General features: G+C 36.8%; 1 protein-coding gene across 1 annotated transcript in view; it reads left to right on the plus strand.

Moving 5' to 3' along the window:
• LOC122255300 (uncharacterized) overlaps positions 1 to 25,000 on the plus strand; it is a gene marked incomplete in the record, with an annotated part of 999,006 nt that overhangs the window by 958,806 nt on the left and 15,200 nt on the right. The window contains 5 exon segments of the mRNA XM_086535919.1: positions 6,527 to 6,559; positions 10,097 to 10,177; positions 22,185 to 22,289; positions 24,450 to 24,622; positions 24,780 to 24,999. Coding sequence (XP_086392045.1) covers positions 6,527 to 6,559; positions 10,097 to 10,177; positions 22,185 to 22,289; positions 24,450 to 24,622; positions 24,780 to 24,999 — 612 coding nt within the window.

The raw sequence follows: 25,000 nt of genomic DNA on the forward strand, positions 1-25,000 counted from the left end.
AGCTGCACCGCGGCCGCCCGTCGGGCAGGCCGCCGTGCAGGCCGCCCTCTCCCCCACCCTGTAGCGTGTAGCCTACCATAGCTGCCGAGCCAAGCTTGCGTGCGACCCAAACTTTACTTGGCTGGTGACCGCGCGGTCCCGGGTCAGGCCCCGCCCTCCCGGGTCAGGCCCCGCCCTCTTGGGGCCGCCCTCCCGGGGCCGCGCGGGGCGTCACGACATTCACTCTTTAGGCGGGGCTGGGACGGTCATGACCTCCTTCACTTTGTCGGGCTGTGAACTGTGCAAGGGTTCCCTGGGCACCTCACCAGGCTCTCCCCCCCCCCTCCCCCCGCGGTATTGGTACCTGTCAGGCCAAAGATGACACCAAATAAATAGTGTAGGTGATCGCGCCCACCCATGGTCACAGCCGTGTACACAGCTTATGTTGCCCTAGTGTTGTATACATCATTATCTTAGTTTTTTTCTAGTCACCGCTTATCACCTTTTTTATTTTTTCTTTGCTAGTCTTCATAAATAACATTATTCAGTATTGCGTAGTTTCCCGTACTAACCAAGTAAAGTTTGAATTGCACACAAGTTGGTGTTGAGGAGAGAAGTCTCTTTATTGTATTGTTGCCACTCATCGCATGTCGGGAGCGCCTGGTCCTACTTTGGACCTTCTGCTACAAGGCCGTAAGGGTCAAGGTCCTCCCGGCGACTTACTTCACGTGGCAATGTTTATAATTACCTTATATGGGAAGGCTGGACGTTGTTCTCTACCTTTTTTTTCTATTTTTTTTTTCTTTTTGTTCTTTAAAAAAAGGTCGTTGCTATGTGGTTGAACTACCCAACTCTACCCACCTGGGTCAGGATGTCTTAGGGCTTTCTCTGTATTAGTTTTTTGTGCAAGTAAATAATGACAGCGTATATTATTCAAATGATTTCCAATATTATTATTCACTTCTTTCCAATGTCTATGCAATACTTATGAAAGGTTAAATATTCACTTTAATGTCAAGCTTAGATGTCTTGTCTTCCCTTCGTTGTCAAGTGCAGTGGTGAAGTTCTTGTGAAGTACATCATACTTAAGTGATAAGAAGCAATGCTACTATAATAATAATAATAATGAAGTGATACTGCTGTATTGATGTAAATAGGTTATAGCGCTGTTCTGCTCTCCTGTCTCATACGGGGTACTGGCAATCACCGCGGCTTAAGTCGATGCTTGTGCCGGAGTCCACGTGCGGGCGAACCCACGCCCACTCGTCCCATTCTCATCACAGACTTACCCCCAAGTTGCCCAAACTCATATATACATATATATACATATACATACATACATACATATATATACGTATTTATATATGTACATTATATATATACGTATTTATATATGTACATTATATATATACATATATTTTTGTACACATATACAATTATATATATATATATATATATATATATATATATATATATATATATATATATATACATATACATACATATACATATATACATATACATACACATGCACACACACACATACACATACACACACACACACACATACACATATACATATACATATACATGTAAATATATATATATACATATATATATATATATATATATATATATTATATATATATATATATGCATATATATTATATATATATATAATATTATATATATATATATATATATATATATATTATGTATATATATGTGTATATATGCACAACACACACACACACACACACACACACACACACACACACACACACACATATATATATATATATTATATATATATATATATATATATATATATATATATATATATTTATATATATGCATATATACAAACATATATATATATATATAATATATATATATATATATATATATATATATATATATATCTATACTATTTATGTACATATATATATGATACATGATTGTATATATATATATATATATATATATATATATATATATATATATGTATGTATGTATATGTGTACATATGTGTATGTGTATATATATGTATACGTTATATATTATATTACATTATATATATGTATGTATGTATATATATGTATATGTATATTCATATGTATACCTGCGCGCACAGTCGAGGTACTTAATGAACTAAAACTCTCAATAGGTGGCGGTTCGCACGTGGTTCCTGGTACTCCCCCCTACTTATGCCTCTGGTACTTCATATTACGCCATGTACTTACGTGGACCAAGTGACTTACGTAAGAGTACAGTACTTACTAGGCCACAGTACTTACGTAGCCACTTACATGTGCTGCATAAAAAGGTTTGGATACCAGTATAGGAGACTCGTATAATTTTACCTGCGTACACTTAACCCCTTAAGTGGTCAGAGGGAGAGGGATTATAAAAAAAATATATATATATATTTAAATATATATAACCTTCGGAGGCTGGTGTCTGGCCGTGCAAGGAACTCACCATCTCCTCCCAGTCCACGACAAGGAGTTAACATGGTTATAGTGTTGATAGTGTGAACATATTACAGCTGTGTTGCAGATGTTCTTTTTTCTGTACACTCACATTGTCTTCTATATGTTGTTGTTGTTTTTCTTTTTCATTTTCCTTTTTTTTTTTTTTTTTTTCTTTTTTTTTTTTTTTTTTTTTTTTACTTTTACTTTTATTATTATTTATTTTGTGTTTCGCTTTGCTATATAACCGCGCCCCCCTCCATAGTTGTAACGCATACGTAGAGATGACTGTAGAATAGCACTCTGTATATTTACTCCACTTTCACGTCCTTTTCGTTTTGTTTTGGAAGCTATTTTTCTTGACATACTGTAGGTGAGGGCAGCGCCTACGCCCATCACTACTATTGTATTATTGAGAAGTCTGTAGTTAGGTGATATATTACAAGTGTCCTTTGAAGCGTATAAACATTTTTATCGTAGTTTTTAATATGAATTTTGAGTATATATATGACAAAAAAAAAATACAATACAAAATGATGATAATGAAGATGATGATGATGATGATGATGATAAGTAGAATTTTTGAGCATCAAAAAGCGACCGGCTTCATCTCTTGAGAAAAAGATAAAGAATTCAAAGCAATATGGTTTCTGGCATAATATCGAAAAAAAAAAAACAGCTGAAGATCATTTCAATCAATGTTCTATCAGGGACAACCTCTCAGGCACTTAATTTACGTATTTAGAGCACGTTCAAAGTACTTTATAGTTTTTAATTTTTTTTTCGACGCAAAATGAAATTCGCAATAGAAACCGTGGATTGAGAAAAACAAAAACAAAACAAAAAACAAAAAACGATAAAAAAAAAATTAAAACCAAAAAATATAAAATGAAATTTTCAAAAAAAAATAAAATAAAAATCTTTTTTTGCTTTCTTAGAGACGGTATATTTATATTGTTTATATTTTTTTTCTGGCGAGCAAGGCAATCTAATATATACATAGCAATATATCTATTTAAAAAAAAATAAAAGCAAACCATGCGATCAAACTTTGAAAATCAAACCAAATATCATCCGATTCCAAAGATAATATGTATTTTTTCGCAATATTTTTTTTTTCCTTACTAACTTTATAAAGAGAGAGTGAAAAAAAAACTGCCATCAAAACGTCTATGCAATGACGAAGTTTCTATTGTCAATTTGAGTCAGGCAAAAGTGGTAAGATGAAGCTAGAGCTCTGGGTAACAATATATATATATATATAAGAAAAATAATACTATCAAAGTTATATAAACTAACAACAACAGCAAACAGCAGACCAGACAAACACACAAACACGTAGGTCACACTTAATATTAATATCATTTTCAAACAGACAGACAGACGAAGAAAAAAGAAAAAAAGAAATTTTTCCGCTATAAATAATCAAGTTTTAACCCCCCCTTTTAATAGCATGATTTTAGAGGCGCACAGAAAATGGTCCAATTGTTCTAGCTCAAACTAAGCCAAGGGGGGAAGGGAGAAGGGAGTGTGCAGCACACTTTCATTGTCTTAGATCAGATGTTTTATACTTTTATACAGACTAGATAATTGATCTTTAGGGGAGTTTAGAGGCACATCGTAATGCTTCATTCATTTGTAAGGATGATTATTTTGTCTCTATATTTTTTTTTTAATTCATTTTTTATTTATTTTTTTACATTTTTTTTAGAAATATTTTTCGTCTTGATATCTTAACCCGGTAGGATGCTGTATCATTGATAGTTGCCAATCAGCGTAAGGACGAAAGAGATGTATTTCATTTCATGCTAGGAAGATTTTTGAGTTTTTTAATTTGATTTTTTTGAAAATATATACTTTTTTTTCTTTCCTTTTTTGGCAGTTTGTGAGTAATAATAATTAATCCACGTTCACGGAGGAAATGCGGGAGTGAGAGAGAGAGAGAAAGAGAGAGAGAGAAATAAGAGATTTACTTCAATGGATTTTACAACATAGCACGGGTTACATAACATATATCTATATATATCTATATCCATATATCTATATATACACACAGTACACACGCGCTGTGTTGGAAGGCAAAGTTTCTGCTCAATTTTTCAAGCTGAAAAACACGTCGATTCATAGATTCAGAGGAGTCAAGGAGAGTTCAAATTCTCCTTGTTTTTATATAGGTTTAGACACGTAAGACTTGAAGCCTATGTCTAAGTAACCCTTTTTCTTAGAGTTCCTAACGATGATCCCAAATCTGAGTTTACGTTAACATAGTTTACCATAACATTTAAATGATAGTTTAAATGTCACATATCGTGTTTTATGGAGTGCGGCAGTGTGCGCACATTTTTTGTAATGCAGTAGCAGTTGACGCACAGAGGTATATAATATACATTGAGATAGAGGAGAGTTACCTTAAATAGATAAATAAATACATAAATAAATAAATAAATAAATACATAAAAAAATAAATAATAAATGATAAATCCAGGAAAAAATATATATATATACTTTTTTACATTAGTTTTTTCGGTCGTTTTGGTTTTTGGTTTGGTACGGTAAAATGCAACGCCGGCCAGGAAATGGTAGACTTTCACGAAAAAAAAAAATAGATTGTAATCGAGCTAGTATAGTCCTAGGTATTAAGAATGATCATGCTATACAGATCTAGCCAGCAGAGGGTCACAGTCTATATACATATATATATAGAAGTGCTATATATAAATAAATAAAAAAAAAAAAATATAACAAAAAACAAACCAACGCGAGCGATAACAATTACACGCCTGTTAATAACAAAAAAAAGAAACGAGAGAGAGAGAGAAAGTTAGCGAAGAAGCGTTATATTTAGCGAAACAGAGAGAGAGAGAGACGTAGCGAACCCGTGCCTGCTGATTACCATTTTACTACAACTTATTGTATTTCGTCATTGTACGACATGGGTCCATTTGTATCTTTCCTGCAGTTGTAGAGGATTTTAGCTGTGAATATCATTACTGTTGTCTTATAGCTATGGAGAGAGGGGCTGCGTGTCTCACTATGCGTATGGAAGACAATGACACTACTTACAAGGCTTTTTCAGGAATGGCCTATGTGATTTTTAGTACTTAATTGGTACCAAATGACAGGGTTTTTGGTTATCATAAAATTCCATTAAAGAGGCCTTTAAATCTTTTAGTAATGTCATGTGCCAATGATAGTATATATACTAGTTTACCATAGGCATCAAGCCTTGTATTATAATTGTTGATAGAATAAACAAAATTTTGAACGTACCTTTACTGTTTGTCTTTATCTAGTTCTAGCCCCTTTCTAGAGTAGTCATAGCTAGTAGAGCCGACATAGATCTTTTAGAAAACAGTAGAGACATCAGATAATCATATATCTTCTTTCCCTGAAGATGAAAGAATGACTAGACAAAAAAAAAAAAAAAAAAAAAAAAAAATAAAAAAAAAATAAAAGACAAAAAAAAAAAAAAAAAAAAAACAGTCGCTCGAAATCTTTTCCTCTTTTTTTGTTGTGCTTCATTTCATTATGGACAGAATAACCCAGGTGTCCTGATCTCGTAGGCGGCTCTGAGCACATATATTTGTACCTCTGTATGTACCTCCATATTCCGCTGTACCCCTTCGTAGCCAGGCACACACACACTGGCGTACCTGCGGGGCCGCCCGGCTATGAACGTGAAGAGATCAGAAACCTCAAAGCATCTAGTGTCTGGCCGGCCCAGTACACTATAAGTCTAATTCTCAAATGTGATTGGCTGGTGAGCGGCATTGCAAGCTTGGCACGGCTCCCAGTGACCAATAGCGGGTCTATAGCATATTCCTTAGAGTGATAATTTGTTTTTTACTTAAGTGTCCCTGTTGGACTTTTAGTAAAACTGATTCAATCTTGGAGTTCTCATGTGTCTCTCCAAAGTGTGGGCTACTCCTAAATGCAATTAGATTTCAATCATTTGGGGATCCAAACCTTTTTGTGTCCAGTTTCCAATTGCAGTCATAATTGTCAACTCATATTGAATGCCTTCATGACAAGGTGTCTGATCTAGTTCTTTTTCTCTTTCCTCTCAAATGTTCTAGATCTAGTTTGGTCGCTGGGAGCTCTCCCTGATGGTATGTATTTCTTCTTGTTACTATGCTAGCCACCCGGGGTAGCCTACACAAGGTTAGCCCCCCTCAGACTTGCTACACCTCCGTCACCAGTTCCGACTCTACCGTAGATAATGCTGCTCACTTAGAAAAAAAAAAACTATAGTAAAAGTAATAGTAGATATAAAATAAAAAGATACAGACGTACAAAAAAAATATAGAAAGAACTAATCCAATGATAACAATTCATTAGTTAATAATCATCCTAATCATAATCACAAAAAAAAAAAAAAAAAAAAAAAAACAATCCAGCGAGCAACAGCTCTTGTCAGACGAGAGCGGCGGACGGAAACAGTGACGCGATGAAACACAGTAGGTGGAGCAAGCAGGGAACGCGTGGATGGGTCATACGTTCCACGGGCGTTCCCTCCTGTTGGGGCCGCTGAGCCTCGTGTAGGCTCCCTCGGCGTGTGTCCCGCCAACCCTCGAGCCTGTCCCGTAGAGTCTTCCACATCGCCCCTCGCTGGCTACCACCATTACTACTACAACTACTGCCACACTCACAAAGTCATGATATATATATATATAAATAAAAAAAAGGGGGCTTGCAAAAACCTACTCCTTGTGGCTCCCTCCTTCTCTCGGGGAGGTGGCTGAGCGAGCGGGGATCACCACCTGTCGCTCTGTAGTGTTGAGGCAGGTGGCTGGGTCGCCTGTCACTGTAGTTCCTGGATAATGTAGATCACCTGTCACTGTAGTACCCGCTGAACCAGTTGAATTACTTGTCACTGTGTAGTTTCGTAGACAAGTGGATCACCTGTTTATTGTAATGTAGCTGGTGGACCGAGTGGATCACCTGCCTGTGTAGTAGCTGGACGGCTGGACTACCAGTCAGTCAGTCCACAGTAGCAAGTGGAGTATTTTTTCAGAGTAATACCTGGATAAGAGGCTCACGGGTCACTTGAGCTACCCTGGCTACAAGTGGTCTGCCATGTTGAAGTCAGCTGATGTGGATTCATAATAATACACAGACATTGGAACACATTTTCCCCTTCGTTATTTCCATGTTGATTTTTTTTTCTTTTCTTTTCTTTTTGCACCATCGCTTGTTGGCATACTTCTTCAACAAGCTTATTTTTTTTGAATGTGTAGTACTTTTACTTTTAATTAACGTGTGTTCCACTCGTCGGTGTAGTATTTGAGGCATTTGCTCCACGAGATGAGGAGACTCGTTGTTCCTCTTGTCCCTGTAGTACTAAGTTAATAAGTATTCCAGTTGTGTAGTTACCGGGCAGTAGTTCCAGTATCCATCTGTCAGTGGTGTACTTAGACAGTTGTTCCACTAGCGTAGTGTAGTTGGACAAGTATTCCTCTAGTCAGTGTATTGTGTAGACAAGTGGCCACTGGTCAGTATCTTGAGCGCGTTCCATCCACCTGCCAGTGTTACCAACACGGGCAGCGTCCCTTCTGCCACAACCCCTGAGCCACCCAGAAGTCACTGTGATGGTAGATATGAAGGAAAAAAGAAATAAATAAAGATATATACATCTGTCAGTGGAAGAGAGAGTGTAATACTAAAGGCTGTAACCAGAGTTCAGAGTTCAGCCTATCGAGAATGAAAAAAAAAGATGTTTATAATGAAAATGTTAAAGAGGAATTATGTACGAAACAGAGATGTATATGTGTGTGTATAAATATCAATGGCAAAGAGAAAAGACATTTGTGCAAAGACTACTGGCAACAGAATGAGAAAAAAAAGATCTTGTCGTAAATATTCTTAACTAATATGTACCTTTATTTATTTATTTAATTAGTCCAGAGGAAATGAGTGCAAGGAATGCACATCTGAGTATTTATATAATATTTGTAATATTTTTGTTCTATGATCAAACTCTGGGGTTGTTCTCTGAGTGTCAAAATTGTTTAGAAAAACTTTTAAAAAATGATTTAGTTGTGTCAAGATGTCCCTCGCTTGTGTTACAGTTCAGCTTTCACATTAATTATACCAAAATTCTTTCTTTTCAATACTGAGGGTTTATATTTCTTGACAGAAGTTGATCATATTCCCAAAAGTAACTATCCCTCCCCATTTTTTCGCACAAAACATAAAACTGAAAAACAATAGACAAAATAATCAAATGATAATCATATATATATATATAAAAGAACACCAGACATCAGTAAAACATCTTAGTTAACATATAATCCATTTTTTACTGGGCTAGTAATCAAAAGGTTGACTAATAGAAAAAAAAAGAAAAAAATAGAAAACAGACAAAATTTAAATGGTACCAAGTACATTTCATGAAATAATGATGAGAAGTACAGAAGGTATTTCATTCTGATATTCTTGTCAAATGACATATATGAAAGTTTTACAGTGACAAAAAAAAAGAAAGAAAAAAAAAACATACACACAAACAGATGTTCAGCGAAGGGCGGTATTTCTGACAATTTTTAATCGGGGAATTAAAATCATTTCCCCACATACATACCCACCCCCCTCAGAAAAAAAAAATCCCCATTTTTTCTAAAAATGAAAAAAAAAAGTGTCCTGAGCACACACTTATACTACTGTCACACCTGATATTAGTAGCCGCCCTTACTGATTTTGAATCCCCGCCCTCAACCCCCCCCCCTCTTTTTGCATTGCCTGGCAATGAAAATCAATTGATAACGAGATCAAGGGACAGGTTCGAGTGTGGCTGGTATAATTTTTTTTTTCTCCACTATACCTCAGGCACCAGCTTGGGACGAATACATTACAGTCCATTCAAATACAGTTAAAATACAAAGGAGGGCGTTAAGACCGTTATTTTCAAATTCAAAAAAATATCACATGTTCATTGGTTCTAAATTCAGGGAAAGTAAAACAATAATAACATTAATCAAATAAGAAAGAGACTCCCAACAACAAATATGTATTATTGTTGTTATTACTCATACATTTTTTCTCTCTGTAGTTGTGTGATATATATATTTTTTGTTTTGCTACCTAAGTGGACAGATTCTAGAAAATTCTCCTAATGTCCTGCTCCTTAGTTGGACAAGTAGTTGTACTAGTCACGGGTTGTTGCCAGAGGTATATCTTATAGAATTTTTTGAGCTTTGTTATATGCCAAAACAACTTAGAATTTTCTTTTTTTTTTAAGTAAACGCAGTACGAAGCTGATTAATTAAAAAAATATATCTGATTTAGGATTGTTATTGCATGCGTCCAGTGCCATTAGTTTTAATATAAAAGTAGGATTTAGCACCAAATCTGTTTCGCATAGATTTTAATCTCTTTTTTTTCACTTCCTTAAAAATGCGTATATAAATGTTCATTTTTTTAGAAGAAACTCGTACCAGATATTATATATATATATCTCATTTTTTGAACTAAGAATTTCACAATAATGACCACCACAAGAGCACTGAGTTTAGATCAATATATCAAGATAGGAGAGTTAAGAAAAAAAAAAAGAAAAAGAATAATAATCATACTATAGTATTTATTTTTTTAATGAAATCCACATGCACCTTGAGTAACACCCCCTCCTCTTCCCGTTTTCTTTGCAGGTATCCAGGCAGCCGCTTACGCCGCATATGCAGGTCGCGGCTATGCCAGTTACCCAAGCTTTGGGTTTCCTTATCCAGCAGGTAATTTAAACACTGGTATAGCAGCGCTGTGTGTTCCCCACCCGGTCGATTTGGGTCTATATAACCTGCATGCCTTGCAGTTGTAACTCGCTCTGCAGATGGGGGATGGCTTTTAACCTTCCAAATTGTTGTTCATCGTCAAACTCATCTTTCCAAAAAGATATATTTATATTGTATGACTCCCTCTCATTTTTTTCCTTTTTTCAAGGGATGCGACTCAGCTGGCCATATTTCCGGCGAGTCTTTTGAATGCATTTGTATAAATATATATATATATATCTATTTTTCCCCTTCCAGACCATCCAATTTTTGGATCGTTGGATATGAGAAAATTATGTAATATTTTTTTTTTGGATCTTCCGTCTTTTTTTCGAATGCCGTCACCCAATTGTTGAGTTTACGAGCATAGGATCTACATTTACAAAGTTTTGAAGGAAACATTTACTAAAAAAAACAACAGCATAGCAACTTGAAAATATTTTCCAATAGCCCCCAACAAACATTTCCCCCCCCCCCCCCCCAAAAAAAAAAAAAAAAATCTTGCGTTCTGAAAAGACGCAATTAACTCACCATTTTGGCTTTGATGCATGACATATTTTCTTGACCTTAGAGCAACAAAGGCAAGTTTTAACACCCCGCAGCTGCGTGTAGGCAAGAGTACATGTACTGTATTCTAGGGAAGTAGGCCTAGATGGTTTTCCTGGTTTAGGCTGCTATGACTTTGGGCAAATGACCGTAGCTTCGTATTTGTATAACACTCGATAGCAGTATTTTTGTTTATATACATTGTTGTTGTTTTTTTCTAATTTTTATTTATGAGTTTACTTTTTGTTATGTCTTATGTTTCTTACTTGTTTACTTTGCTAATTAACCTCTTCGGCGATATGGGAACGGACCAGATGTTGAAAGATAGAAAAGAAAAGATAAATGAGTAAATGCCATTAGGTTGGATATCTTTTCAATGACTAACTATTTTTGAAAACCCCTTTTTTTTGTTTGTTTGGTTAACCCGCTTAATCATTGAAAAGGTACCCAATTTAGGCCCCATTTTTTTAAAACAAGTATTTCGAGTCTCCGTAGTTGTTGTTTTTTTGTTTTGTTTTTTGTTTAGATGAACTTGATCACTAAAGAAAACAAAAATAATAAGAATACACCAAAAAAAAAAAAAAGAACTCTCTTTAGGGAATTAATTAATCAAAAAGAGAAAAAAAAAGCTAAAGATCTATACCACTATATACACCATGTCATCCTAAATAAAAGAACAAGGAAGTGTTTGATCACACAACCACTCCGCCATATCGTCGTACCGGTGTTGTCAGGAGTGAGGTGCCAAAGTGGCCCCCCCGGCCCTACCCCTACTCCCAGGGGGGCACTCACTATCAGTAGCAGTGTGTTGGTAGTTGTAGCAGCAAGATAGTTTACGGAGTGACCTCACGTCTTACAAGGAGTTGAAGCTCAGATGACTTCTCTCTGTCTCATCTTCAAGGTACATAGATACAAAATTCGTAGTTTTTTTTTTCTTTTTTTTCTTTTTTTGGATTGCAGTGGAGTACTATGTTCCTCTTTTTTTTTTGTCCTGATTCAGTACTCATTGTTTGTCAATTCTTCTCCTTTCAAACTCTCTTCTCTATTTGCTACGATGAATGTAGATATGTGGCAAGTTTTTTTTTATATCTTTTTTTTTTGTCTTTCATATCTATATGTTTCTAATGAATGTGATATCAAAGTTAGTGAAATATATATATCAAAGCTTAACACAAGGTGTAGGTCACCATTTTGATTTTCTCTTGTTTCTTTTCCCAGGGATTGTTGGACTTTTGCCTGATGGCAAGTTTCCTTTGGGAGAATATATCGGGTTGAATCCTGCTTTAAACCTGGTTGGGCACACCTGAACCCAGCCCACTCTTGGCCTGGCAAGCCGAAACTCTCATGCCTTGTATATAGCCTATGGACCTTATAGTGCAACCTGTGGCGCCCTTCTCACCTCTCGCCGTTCAGAACTGATTTCTTCTGTGATTATTGTTAGCATTTAACAAACAAACAAACAAAAAAAGACTCAACAAAAAATACAAAAAACCCAAACCAACAACAAAACAAAAAAAAATATTATGAGAATGATATCTTAAAAAAATACAACAACAACAACTAAGGCCCCCCATCCCCCCTTATTTGGAAATTTGATGGTTGACATGGTGATAAGATAAGCATTTCATTAAAAAAAAAAAATAATAACAATAATAAAAAGTTCCACCCTCCCTGTCTGAAGGAATCCAAGTATTAGCAAAAGGGTTAAGCTGCTTCTTGAGGGACACCTCCTATTCCATCTTGTTGCTGCAACTTTGTGTACATAGACCTATATCACTGAATAAAGGTTAAAGAAGTACACCTGTTTAGAAGAGGTGTGTGTGCTTAGGCCCGCTTCATTCACGCGTTCTTTTGGCCTGCGCGGGAGAGTTCACAGGACGACAATAACACGACTTGATCCTTTGTAATTTTCACGTCGTCTCAACCGAAGGGACTTATTTTTTTGTTCTTCTTCTCTTTTCTTCTTCTTCTTTTTAAGACGACGGAAGATTCTATTGTCCCTTTTTTTTTACTTTTTTTCCCCTACCTTTTTATTAACTTTAGGTTTATCTGGGGAGGGGGGGATGATGATGAAGTGAACAATAAATAAATAACTAAATGACGGAGAGATTTTTTTTTCTTTTTTCATGGGGGGGTGGGTCATGAAGGCAAGACTTGACAAATATTACGGCTAAGATCTGATACCATCCCAATTTTCAGGATCCATCCATTTGCAGGACTCGCTTTCTGCAATGCTTTATTTAAGTCAGTTAACCTAAGCTATATGAAGGAGAGGGAGATGATTCTCGAAAGAACACTTAAGTACCATCATTTCCAGAACTCATGTGACTGATTCGCCGTCGATGTCGTGTCCCTTTCACTCTTGATGTCATACATGGATGTCATACACATATACATATGTATATTTATATCTATATATGTATATGTATAAAAAAGGTATTATTACTGCTTTAATACCAGATCGAATTCAGCGACAACGAAGAAATGACAATCCGTGTCATTTTTTTTGTTTTTCTTTTTCAATCGAATGAGGCGGAGATGGGAAGGCTTTCGTGTTCTGGTGATGTATTGTTTGTGATCATACTTTGACTGAGAGATGGTGACCTGGAAGCTTGAGCATCGGGGCGTTACTGGCGATAAACTGTTGTGTTTTTTATGCACTTATTCATCTCGTTATTCATTTTGGTGGTAAAGTGTTGGTCGAAGCGGATGACGTTTTCGATGTATGGGACCGATTTTTTACATTTTTTTCAGTACTTAATTTTTGTTTTTGTTTCCCCTCTTTTTTGGGGGTAAACGTAAAACGTATTTTTTTTCTCCATCTCTCTCTCTCTCTCTCTCTCTCTCTCTCTCTCTCTCTCTCTCTCTCTCTCTCTCTCTCTCTCTCTCTCTCTCTCTCTCTCTCTCTCTCTCTCTCTCTCTCTCTCTCTCTCTCTCTCTCCTTCCCTCTCCCTCCCTCCCTCCCTCTCTCGTCCTTTTTCACATTTTTTTTTTACTCCAGGTTTTCGCATGTCCTAACAGCATCCGTTTGGCTTTAAAAGGCTTATCTAAAGTCATGGCCTGATGCTCTTGCGTTTCAGTCTTGTTGAAGATACCAGTTAGAAGCAAAATCAGACTCGCCAATTTCGGTCGCCGGCGAAGGGCAACGCGGAATCGCCTCTCGCAGCGTAGGATTCCGTGGTAAATCTCTCTTGCTTTTTTGTTTTTGTCTTATTTTTTTAAATCTTTGAGAAGTCAGAAGAGCATCTGTTTAAGGGGAGGAAGTAATGTTGAACTCCTCTGTTTAAGATTTCTTTATGATGACTCTTGTTGGTTTATTGTCTTTGTGGCCATGACCCTTGCTGTGCATGGTGACTTTCCTGGCACGAGTAGCCGGCGTCCGGACGGCGGGTCAGATCGGGTCAAAACGCGTTCATTCGTTTCCTTGAGGCTGGGCGAAGAAGGTTGCTGGGGTCTCGACGCACTGTTTACACCTTCCCTCTTTTCCCCTTCTCCTGTTTCCCTCCCCTCCCCTCCCCTCCCCTCCCCTCCCCATTTTTTTTTCCTTCTTGGCACTGCCACCGGCCACCCTCCGGGACCCGTAACTTCTTCAAAAGAGAGAACTCTCGATTCCTCTGTCACCAGAAACTCGCGAAATGGCATTTAAATGAGATGCCAAGTCCTCAGCCAGGCGTGTGAAGTCCCCGAGGGAAGGCTTGAAGACAGTGGTCGAGCCGCAGCGACGCGACGACGTGAGAGTCCAGTGAAGTTTCCTTATTTCTGTGATGAACATGTATTAGATCGTTTTGGAGTGCCTTGACTCTTGGAGGGTACGGCTAGGCCAAGGCTCGTAGACACGCGGAAATAATAATAATAATAATAATAATAATGATAATTAGCGAGGGATCGTATCACACGTAGGTATTTTTTAGAGGTGCCGGGATTTGGTTTTGTCGTTTGGTCGTAAGTTATTGCAAGACTTTTGTTCTTTTGATACTTGAGTTGACGTTACATTTTAAGTACGTGCGTTGCTCTTTTTTTTTTTCTTTTTCTTTTTCTCTCTTTTTTTTCTTCTTCTTCCTTGGCTTTGTCGTAAACAGCTGTTGAACTGATTCAGTTGAGCGTTAGCCGCTAAGGGCAGTTTGCTTTGCTCTTTATTTGCTGGAAATGCGCTACTCATGTTGACAGTTTTTTGCTACATTTTGTTTTCATTTTTTTTGTGCCGTCTTAGAAAGGCGCTGTTTTGGGTGCATTTTGGGCTGAGATTTACCGGCATGTAGACGGACAAGAGGTGTTCATATAATGGGGTTAGGAATAATCATCAGATTAATATTCAAATCCGGGTTATTAAAAAGAAAATCGCCGTTAGATGATCATTGAATGTAATCCTTTCATTGAGATTGTGATGGTAGATTACAATGATTAAGATCAACTTGATTCATTGTGAATATTGAATACGGGAGGGTGGGAGGGAGGGTGGGTGGGTGGGGAGGGTATCACGCCTGGCCGAAGAGGGTGTCGAATACTGATACACGAAATTAATATCCCGCCTTTGGAGATTTTGCAGAAAATTGGCGCCGAATTCACGAGTGATGATATATTACAACTTCATTTATATGCACGCGTCACAATGCTTCAAAATTTTAATCGCGTGCCAATGCAAAGTCTTCAAGAGAACCGTGTCCAAGTCAGCGGGAATGTCCGCAAAAAGTGTGACAGTTTACTTCACATCCTCTTGAATGCCGTACTCCATCCGACACATTTAACTTATTTATGTCAGTACTTGAAGAAAGTAGACGTGATGGAACTACTAACTACGCCTCAACACATAGTACAACATTTAGATCCTGACAAGGAACAAGTCTGTAAAAAGAAAAAGATATATAATAATAATAAAAAAAACTAAATATTTAATTTTCCAACTTTGATGAAAGAAAAAGACAAATATACTAGTATGAAAGTTGTCTATTTAGAGAGTTAAAAAAGCAATAAAAAAATAAAAACATACAAAATGGTTAATGCAATTGTCATACCATTTTATGTTAAAGTACTGGCCGGTAGGAAGACTTGTTGTCACCCGGAGAGCAATGATAAGGGCAGGGCTAGGTTGAAATAATGAGATTGTACCGTCATTGTTACCAAATGACTGGCTTTGCTAGTGGTTTATTTCCTTTTTTCGTTTTGATTTTTTTTTATTTAGATGTTAGTTCTCTGTAATGGATATATCTTTTTTTTTTCAGTTTGCTGTCTTTAGTTTTACTCTTTTTTGATTATTTCTAAATGCAAGTCCCCTCCCTCATATAGCGGATGAAGAATTTTAATCAATTGAGAGCATAAAACAAGCAATATCTCTACTGAGAGAACTTCTAGTTATAGTTTAAAGATAAAATTGAATGATTTCTCCCACCTCTACTAACCCATCTATTAATGGTAGATTAAGTCGGCTTCTGCTAAACAAATAGGCCTGTTAGAGTAGGTTCCCTTTGGTGTGCAAGTTGGTTCCCGGCGTAGATATCTTAGAGAGACTTTCCCATCTAAAGTTTTTTGGTTGTAAAAAAAAAAAAAAAAAGCTTATATTAATACTAATGACTGAATTGTGGTAATGTAATATACATCTCTCTTTTTTATATATATATACAATTTTTTCTTTTGAACTTTTTTTTTGTTTTTGTTTTTGTTTTTTGTTTTGGCACAGGGATGGGCGCATGGCCAAGTTATATCTAGACTTGAGATGTTGCTAGAGCAAAACTAGTCAAGTTCACCTAGTTGGATCTTGTTCTAGAGTTTGTGTCCAGATATAATTTGTAAGGTCATTTTAGAGTGAGTGTACTAGGCCATTTCGAGATTACACATTTTCAACCGCATCCCGATTTTGGGGGGATGCGGCACCTAGTCGTTTTAGACGTCGTCGTAGAAACAACGAGGCCAGTCATTGGCTACGATTCTCACAAGATTTAGGCCTAGTCATGTAGGGATGCGTTTTGCCCTTTCTCGTTTTTTTTTTTTTTGGGTTACTCCAGCAGGCTGTTGTAGGCGAACTCGACCGATCCAATAATTGCAATTCTCTCGCAATCGATCAGGAAAATATTTCAAAATAATAATTATTCAAATTAAAAAATATAGGAGTATGAATCTCCGGTTTCTTTTTAGCTGAGTTCCCCTCCAAACGCCTGGAAAGAAAACGAGACTAGGGGGAGTACAATACAGTGCCAATTCCGTCACTTTTTTAACTATGCAACTGCGATACAATTTGGTAATACTCATTTTGTGGTCTAGTCAGGGGCTAGCGTGTGTAGCCCCGACATATTAATGCGCTGTTATATTTTTTATTGACTATACAGGATGCTGAGGCTCCTAAAAATCAGGGAAAGGTTGTGGTATTTTGATGTTTGGGAGTGTAGAGAAGCCATAGACCAACTTGGTGAAAATACATTCAAAAAAATTTAAAAAATTAAAATAATAATGATTATTAATTTCAAAAAATGATTAGGACGACCTTGATTTTAAGGAGGTACAATTTTTTTTTTCTCTCTTTCTTTTGTAAAGTAACTATTTACAAAGGCTGGAATGTGTTTTCATTTCCTGGTCATACGCGTGAATATTATATATACATAAATATTAAAATGCCCTAAAAAAAATATTTATATTATTTTACAATACTTGATATATATCTACTTTCTATTGATTCGGTGAGTTGTGATGTATGAAGCAAACTATTAGTTGGAAATGTGCTTTTTTACTCACTTATAGGATGAGGTGCAGGGGTCTCTGAGGCGTCGAGGAACAGAGATCGGCTGATCACTTTCTCTCACTGTATCTTGTTCGGTTTTCGCCATTTTGGGATTTTTTTTTTTTTTTTTTTTTTAGTTTTTGTTTGTTTATTTTTCTCTTTTTCTCTTTCTTGTGTCATCTCTCTCTCTTTCTCTCTATTTTTCTATCTTTCTATCTTTCTCTCTCTCTCTCTCTCACTCCCTCCCTCCCTCTCACTCATTTCCCCCTTCTCTCCCCCCTCTCTCCCCCTCCCTCCCTCTCTCCCCAGCTCCCTCCCTCCCCCCTATCCTTCATTCCCCCTTCTCCCCCCCCCCCTCCTCTCCCTCCTTCTCTCCCTCCTTCTCTCCTGGCCTTCATACCTTCCATATACTCTTACACTTTTCTCTCAAATTCTTGTCCCTTTCCCTCATTACCTCCTTCCCTTCCGCGGAGTACAAGATTATCTTCATATCTTTACCTCTCACTTTTTTCTCTTTTTTTGTGAACCTTAAGACAGCGCAATCTAGTCCTTGCCATAATCTTAGTTTTTCACTTTTCATTTCTTTCTGTCTTTTTCCATGTATATGTATGTATATATATGTATATATATATATATATATATATATATTATATATATGCTTATATGTACATATATATATATATATATATATATATATATATATATATTTCGATTTCACTTTAACTTCGTTCAATTTTCTTTTCTTTAAAGGGCGAAAATTTCGATTTTTTGTTTGTTTGATTTTGAAAAAATTTCCTTTTTTTCGTAAGACAAAAGAGCATTAGTCGATCCTCTTCTCTGGTCTCTTTCGAACGCATCGGAAGATGATTCCCGAACTATTAAAGGTAAAAAAAAATAAAAACATTAAAAAATATATATATATTGATTTCCTCCACCCACCACGTTTCAACTTTTCAATTAGATCCTAGGCTTCCTTGAGGTTGCAACTGCAAAGCTCCATTTGATGCTACAACAATTACACTTTTGTGAAAAAAATATATATATGAAAAAAATAAATACAATCAAAACGTTATTTGAAGAGTTCGTTTTTACGGGCGCCCGTTGGTTGTCTCTTTCCAATATTATTTGTATATGAGGCGGTGCTTCAACTTCTAAAGGATTATGGCACACCTTTTTTGGGGGTTTGGAAGAGGGTCTTAACCGACTCTTTGTTTTCTGATGATATTCTTATCTAATGGGAATGAGAGAACCTCCTTTTTTCCCATTCTATTTGCACAATCGTTTCATATTTATGCTGCTGTAAAATGTGTCACAATTGGAAAAAGAACAACAACAATTTTCCCATTTCAAAGCATGCATTTCTCACATCTGTTAATCTGTGTTTTTCTCCTTTCTCTCTCACTCTCTATCTATCTATCTATTTCTCTTTCAATTAATTTACGCATATCATAATTGTAATTTTCTACTTGTAATTTTGATGTCCTAATGAAGGACATCCTTTGACAGTTTGGTTTCCCAAGGTTATCCCCCTCTCCTAGAACCTCCCCCCCCTCCCCTCCCCACTGGAAAAAAATTGGTAGTTGCAACCAAGCTTCTCTCCCAGTGCCTATTTGGAATGCATTTCTTGATAAGTAATTGAAAAAAAAGGTTGCAAGCATTATTAGCAAAGATTATTTTCAGCTCATCGCTTTTCCTGTGTATGTTTATTATTGATACATTGCATTTTTTTGAAGATCCTCATCAGTACGCGGGGATGTGAAAACAAATGACCATTTCTGTCGATTGATTAGGCCTGGGATGGGGCATGGGCGTGCAACATCTTAGCTGAGAAAGCAAGGGAGGGGGGGAGACAAACACCCATGCTTTCACATAAAAAAAAAAGTCTTGTGTCGGCCAGGGAGTCGTGGCGTACAAGTCTGCGGGAACTCCACTCCCTAATTCACTACCCTCCCTTTGGTGAACGCCGTCTCCCTCCCTCCCTCCTCCGCCCTTTGAACCCTCCTCCCCACCCCCCTCATCATAGGTGGCTAGGAGGGGGTGGTGGCAAGGAGGGCTGGGGGAGTGGGGGGGACCGGTAAAGAAAAGGGGGGGTTGGCAAGGGAATTGGTTACATTATTTCTCTCTATGTTTTTTTTTTTTTTTTTTTTTTTTTTCTTAGTAATCTAAGGCTGACTTTAATAAGATCTGACAATTTTTTTTTTTAAAAGAGATCGAGGCAAAACTCGGCGATGTAGAAATTTCCTTTTTATTTATTACTATTCTCATCATTTATTTATTTTGAACAATGTGGAATGTATCCTGTTCTGCTGACAAGCCTCTGATGGTACATACGCAGGGCCATTGTTTCGCAAGAAAAAAACAAACAAAAAAAACAAAACAAAAAGGTCAAGCGTACTACCATCAGAAGCGACTATGTATGCCTAAAAATAAGTGCTACCACCTAAAAGTCATTTAAAAAATTGATTATGTATGTATGTAAAATAAATATAATGGTCAACATATAAAAACAAGTTCTGTTTCCTTCTAGTATCTCTGCCAATACTTCAGTCTAGCGTGTTCTAGATGATATAAGCTGAGCATGCATGACACCCGAGGCATGTGTAAGGGTTGACCCAATGTTTAGACTCTAGAAACTCTAGTCAAATCTAGATTTCTCTCGTAATTCTAGTGTATCTCTTATGTATTTCTCTTTAGCGGTGCAGTAAACTTTGGCGGTGATCTAGGACTAGGCGCGAATATTAGTGTCTTTCTATTATTATTACTATTATGATTATTCAAGTAGCCCAGTTAGGGAATATTATGTAATGGTAGAGGAGAACGCCTGATATTTGAATAGGTACTCAGAGAATCTTGAAGATGATGGCAATCTTAGATTATACCTCTTCCTCCCGCTCCCCCCCCTCGCCCCCCACTCTCGCCCCCCCCCCCTCGCCCTCCCCCTTCTTAAAACTGCTTCTTTGGCATTGTTATTATTATTACTATTATTATTATTATAGAGACCGAGATTTATGGCTTTGTTGTAGCTCTATCTCTTTCTCTCCCCCTCCCCCTCCCCCCCTTTATTATATATACTTGTATCTTATTGCGAGTTTTATGATAACGAGCATTCTAGGGCTATATACATACATCTCACTTTTTTTGTAAACAGTGGAAGATTAAAAGAGAGAGACAAAAAAAAAAAAAAAAAAAAAAAAAACGTAAATTATTCAAATATGATTAGAGAATTGCGAGATGTAACGGTCCTTGAGTCTTTGAATGTAATTTCCCGCCAATATTTTGAATTTATTTCTCCTCGTAGCAGTTGGCGGGAAATTTACGACAGGGGCAAAGTGGACACTTTAAATAACAAAACAATCTCCCTCTCTCTCTATATATAAATATATTTCCCAAGAATTTATTTCAGTGTACCCTACGACTGCTGTAGAACTTAAGCTACCCCCTCCCCCTTTCCCCCCCCATATTATATATATATATATATATATATAGCCTTTTGCTCTTCGATTCTGTGCCGTCCATATGTTATTACAATAAGGATGCTCTTCTGTTATACTTTGCCGAGTTTATGATGTAATATGATAAAGCTGTTTTCAGCCTTAGAGGGGATTTTCCCGCCTCTGGGTTGGTTCTTCATAAGCGAGCCCTCGGGAGGAACTTTCCCATGTAGATGTGATTTATATATATTTGAGAGAAAAAAAGAGTAATGTTGGTTATCTTATTTGTCTTTGAGCGCTTCTTGTTCTTAATGTTGTTGCTTTCATGTTCATTTTTAAGTCATGTGCTATACATCTATAGATCCACATTCGTATTTACATTTACATGCATACATGTGTGTGTACATATATATGTTTATATATATATATATATATATATATATATACATATATATATATATATACATTAATAAGTACATTTATGTACATATATATACATATATTACATATATATGTACATATGTATATATACATATATACATATATATATATATGTATATATGTGTATATGTCTGCATGTATGCACACACACACACACACACACACACACACACACACACACACACACACACACACACACACACACACACATATATATATATATATATATATATATATATATATATATATATATATGTATATATATATGTATATATATATATATATATATATATATATATAATGTATGTATGTTTATATGTATACGTAGACACATGCATATACATACATAGCCAGTCTGTACATGTTTGCATGTACAGGCCATCAATACACATTCACAATATCCACGACCTAAGAAATGAGATTCGGCTTATAATTCGCATTTTAATTAACTTGCAAAAAGACAAATAATTAGCAAAACGATAACCACTGCCCCCCCCTCCCCTTACCCCCTCCTCCCTACCCCTTAAGAACCCGTCCCCCCCCCCTAATCATTGCAGAATTACCAATCAACACGCAAATAAAAGTGAGAATATTTATCTATTCTCACTACATCCCATATCCTCCCCCACCCCCCCTCATACACACACTCTAACCTCACCTCCCCCTCAACAAACCCCCATCAATTCTGCAATCACCCCCCCCCCCCCACAATCCAAGTCACCACCCCCCCCCAAAAAAAAAAAAAAAAAAAAAAAAAAAAAACAGCCCTCCCCACCCCCCACACACCCCCTTCCCCCCCTCTAAGGCTGATCACAGCTGACCACGTTTTCTGTGGTTATAGGCCTGACTGCCGCCATACCCTTCAGAAATGAAAATCAAAGCTCCAGCAAAGGCCTAAACTCCAATACGGTTCCCTCAATTCGCGCCGTCCATGTGTTGGCACCTGGTAAGAAAGCATTGAGTTCGTTGTAGCGAATGTTGCACATGCTAATTAACATTGCAGATTCATTCTCAATTTTTTTTTTCAGTTTAAAGATTTTTTTTTTTTTTTTTTTTTTTTTTTTTTGTAAATTTCACGAAAGCTTTTTTAGGGATTTTGTAGTAACCAGAGATTTCTTTAAGAAGATCATATGATTCAGAGGTGATTCAGATAATTTTATCGGGATTATAAAGTGTATACCACACACATACATATATATATTGTATGTGTGTAAAACCATCATATATATTTATATTTATTTAAAGAAATAAATATATATATTTGAAATCCATATATTTTTGACGATGGAATCAATGGGTCGACATTTACCATGCCAAGGGTTAGTGCACGTAATACCCCCCCCTAAAACATGACAACATAAATGAACGTATTTGTATGTAGTTGTATTTTTTTCATTGACTATGGAAGAAAAATGTTGATGTAATATTTTTGGTTATTTGTTAGATTTTATTTTTTTGTTTTTTTTTTGTTTAAGGAACTAAAACAAACAAACAAAAAAGATTGTATCCTTTGTTGTAATAATAACTCGTAGATATTTCTAGCTCAGAAGGAAGGAAAAAAAATGTAGTTGTTAAGTTTGAACTTAGAGGAAATCTGAGGTTCCTGTCCTGTTTACTTTTTTTCTTCTATAATTATATTTTTACCCATTAGCACTTAGATTAATTAAAAATAAAACAATTGTAACCATTTTCCCTTTTTGAGTTTTTTGTTCGGTTTTGAGTAAGTCTTACATTTATAATCACGAACAATTATATATATCCATAAAGAAAGGGGGTATTATGCCTAAAAAAATAAATAAATAATGTATAGAGAAAATCTGGAAAAAAAAAGAAAAAAAAATAGAAAAAAAAGAGAGAAAACATGAATTTCAAAGATAAAAAACACCAACGTAAAGGATATTTAAAAACGAATGAAAATCCCGAGAGAGAAGCAGAGAAGACGGATGTAACCAGCGAAGTAAGTACCCACTGGCGACGAAGAAGCTACTGACCTTGTACGATGTTATTCCTGTGACTCAAGAATAGATGAAGATAGACCAAGATAGACTTAGCAACTTTCTCTCACAACATTTTCCCTTAGAAAGAAATGTTACCACTTAGGTGAAACTTCTTAGAAGATGTACTAGAAAGAATGATCTGGGATAGAGGTAACAGAAGAATGAAGAAAGAAGAGTGAACTCCCATAGAATTACTTCTTCTAGACTATAGTATCTATAGACCATAGCATCTATAGTATCTATAGAGCTAGCCAGTGTTTGGCGCGCGTTTCCTCTCTGTTTGATGATAACAAAATGTTTAGAAATAATATAGCTAGTAACTATTACTCTAATCTAGGTGAATGTAGAATACTAGTCATGATGCTGTCATAATCTGCGATTATGATATAAGATTCTAGAAGTTATTAGATCAAGATGCAATACTAGATTACTCAATGTGATGATGAAATATTAGATTCCTCACTGTGATGGACTAACTAGCTAATCATCTATTCCTCTTACAGGTACTTTAGCAGACTACTTTTAGTCTAGAAAACTTTTAGACCAAAACCGTAGTTTTTCTAGAGATGTTTTCCTGTATACGAAACAACTAGTCTGTTTTTTAGACAATACTCTCTCGTTTTGGGTTGGCATGTTCCTGCCCCGAGAAACATAGACTCGTTTTTAGAGCATTTGTTATTTTAAGGGTGACATTTATCTGTGCTTTGAGGCTTCACAAACTCCAAACTAACACTTTTGTCACTAACTCTTTCAATCTACTCTTGGCCGGAAAGCAGTCGTATATCTATTTTTATGGTCGTATCATGTTTTGCATGTCAAATGTTTTAACCATTGTCAACTGTTTTCAACCTATGCAAAAACAATACATATCTTTTGATTTTAACCTCACCGGTGTATTGGCTACTTCCGGCCCCACAAACACCCACAAAAAAAAGAGTAGAGAATTCATCTTTTTCAATGATGAACAACCTTTTTCTTTCCTTTTTTTAACCAAACTCTCTTACCTTTGTAACAGAGTTATTTTGTACTTAACCTTTTGTGACCTCAATCTTGACCCGTGGCGCCAGTCCCCCTCCCCTCTGACCTGGGTTACCCCTCCTCGCCCTCAGGCTTTCCGGCGGGTTGTGGATACTTCCCCTCAGCCACCGGCGCTTCCATCACGGGCGTCTCTCCTCAAACGCCCACGCCCGCAGACGGCTTCAAGGCGGCGGCTTACTATGAGTCCGGAGCGGTAGCCACGCCCACCCTCACGCCCACGGCACCCATCACTCCAACACTGACGGTGAGGAACAATATATAAGAAAAGAGAAAGAGAGAAAATAATGTGGTAATACTACCATAGAAAGAAAAAAAAAAATCGAAAAAAAAATCTGCAAAGTCCCAGTCTTAGCTGGCGGGTAGGTCACTGACTCCCTTAGAGCTTGGATCAATGTTTTCAGGGAGATGTGACAGAGGATATGTTACATTACCACCTGCAGGCTGAACGTTTGGCAGCAGCTGGCACCTACTACGACTCGGGTGCCCTTGCTGCTGTCACCATGAGCGGTTCCGGAGGCGACCAGAGGGCGCAGCAATCCATCCAGGTGACTGCGGCGGCCCCAGGAGCTCCTCACACCAGGGCCGACCATATCAACTCTTCCCCGATGCTTAGAACCACAGG

The sequence above is a fragment of the Penaeus japonicus genome, unplaced genomic scaffold, assembly GCF_977035675.1.
Source record: "Penaeus japonicus unplaced genomic scaffold, GWHDUDI00000001_assembly GWHDUDI00000004, whole genome shotgun sequence".
NCBI classification, from domain to species: domain Eukaryota; kingdom Metazoa; phylum Arthropoda; class Malacostraca; order Decapoda; family Penaeidae; genus Penaeus; species Penaeus japonicus.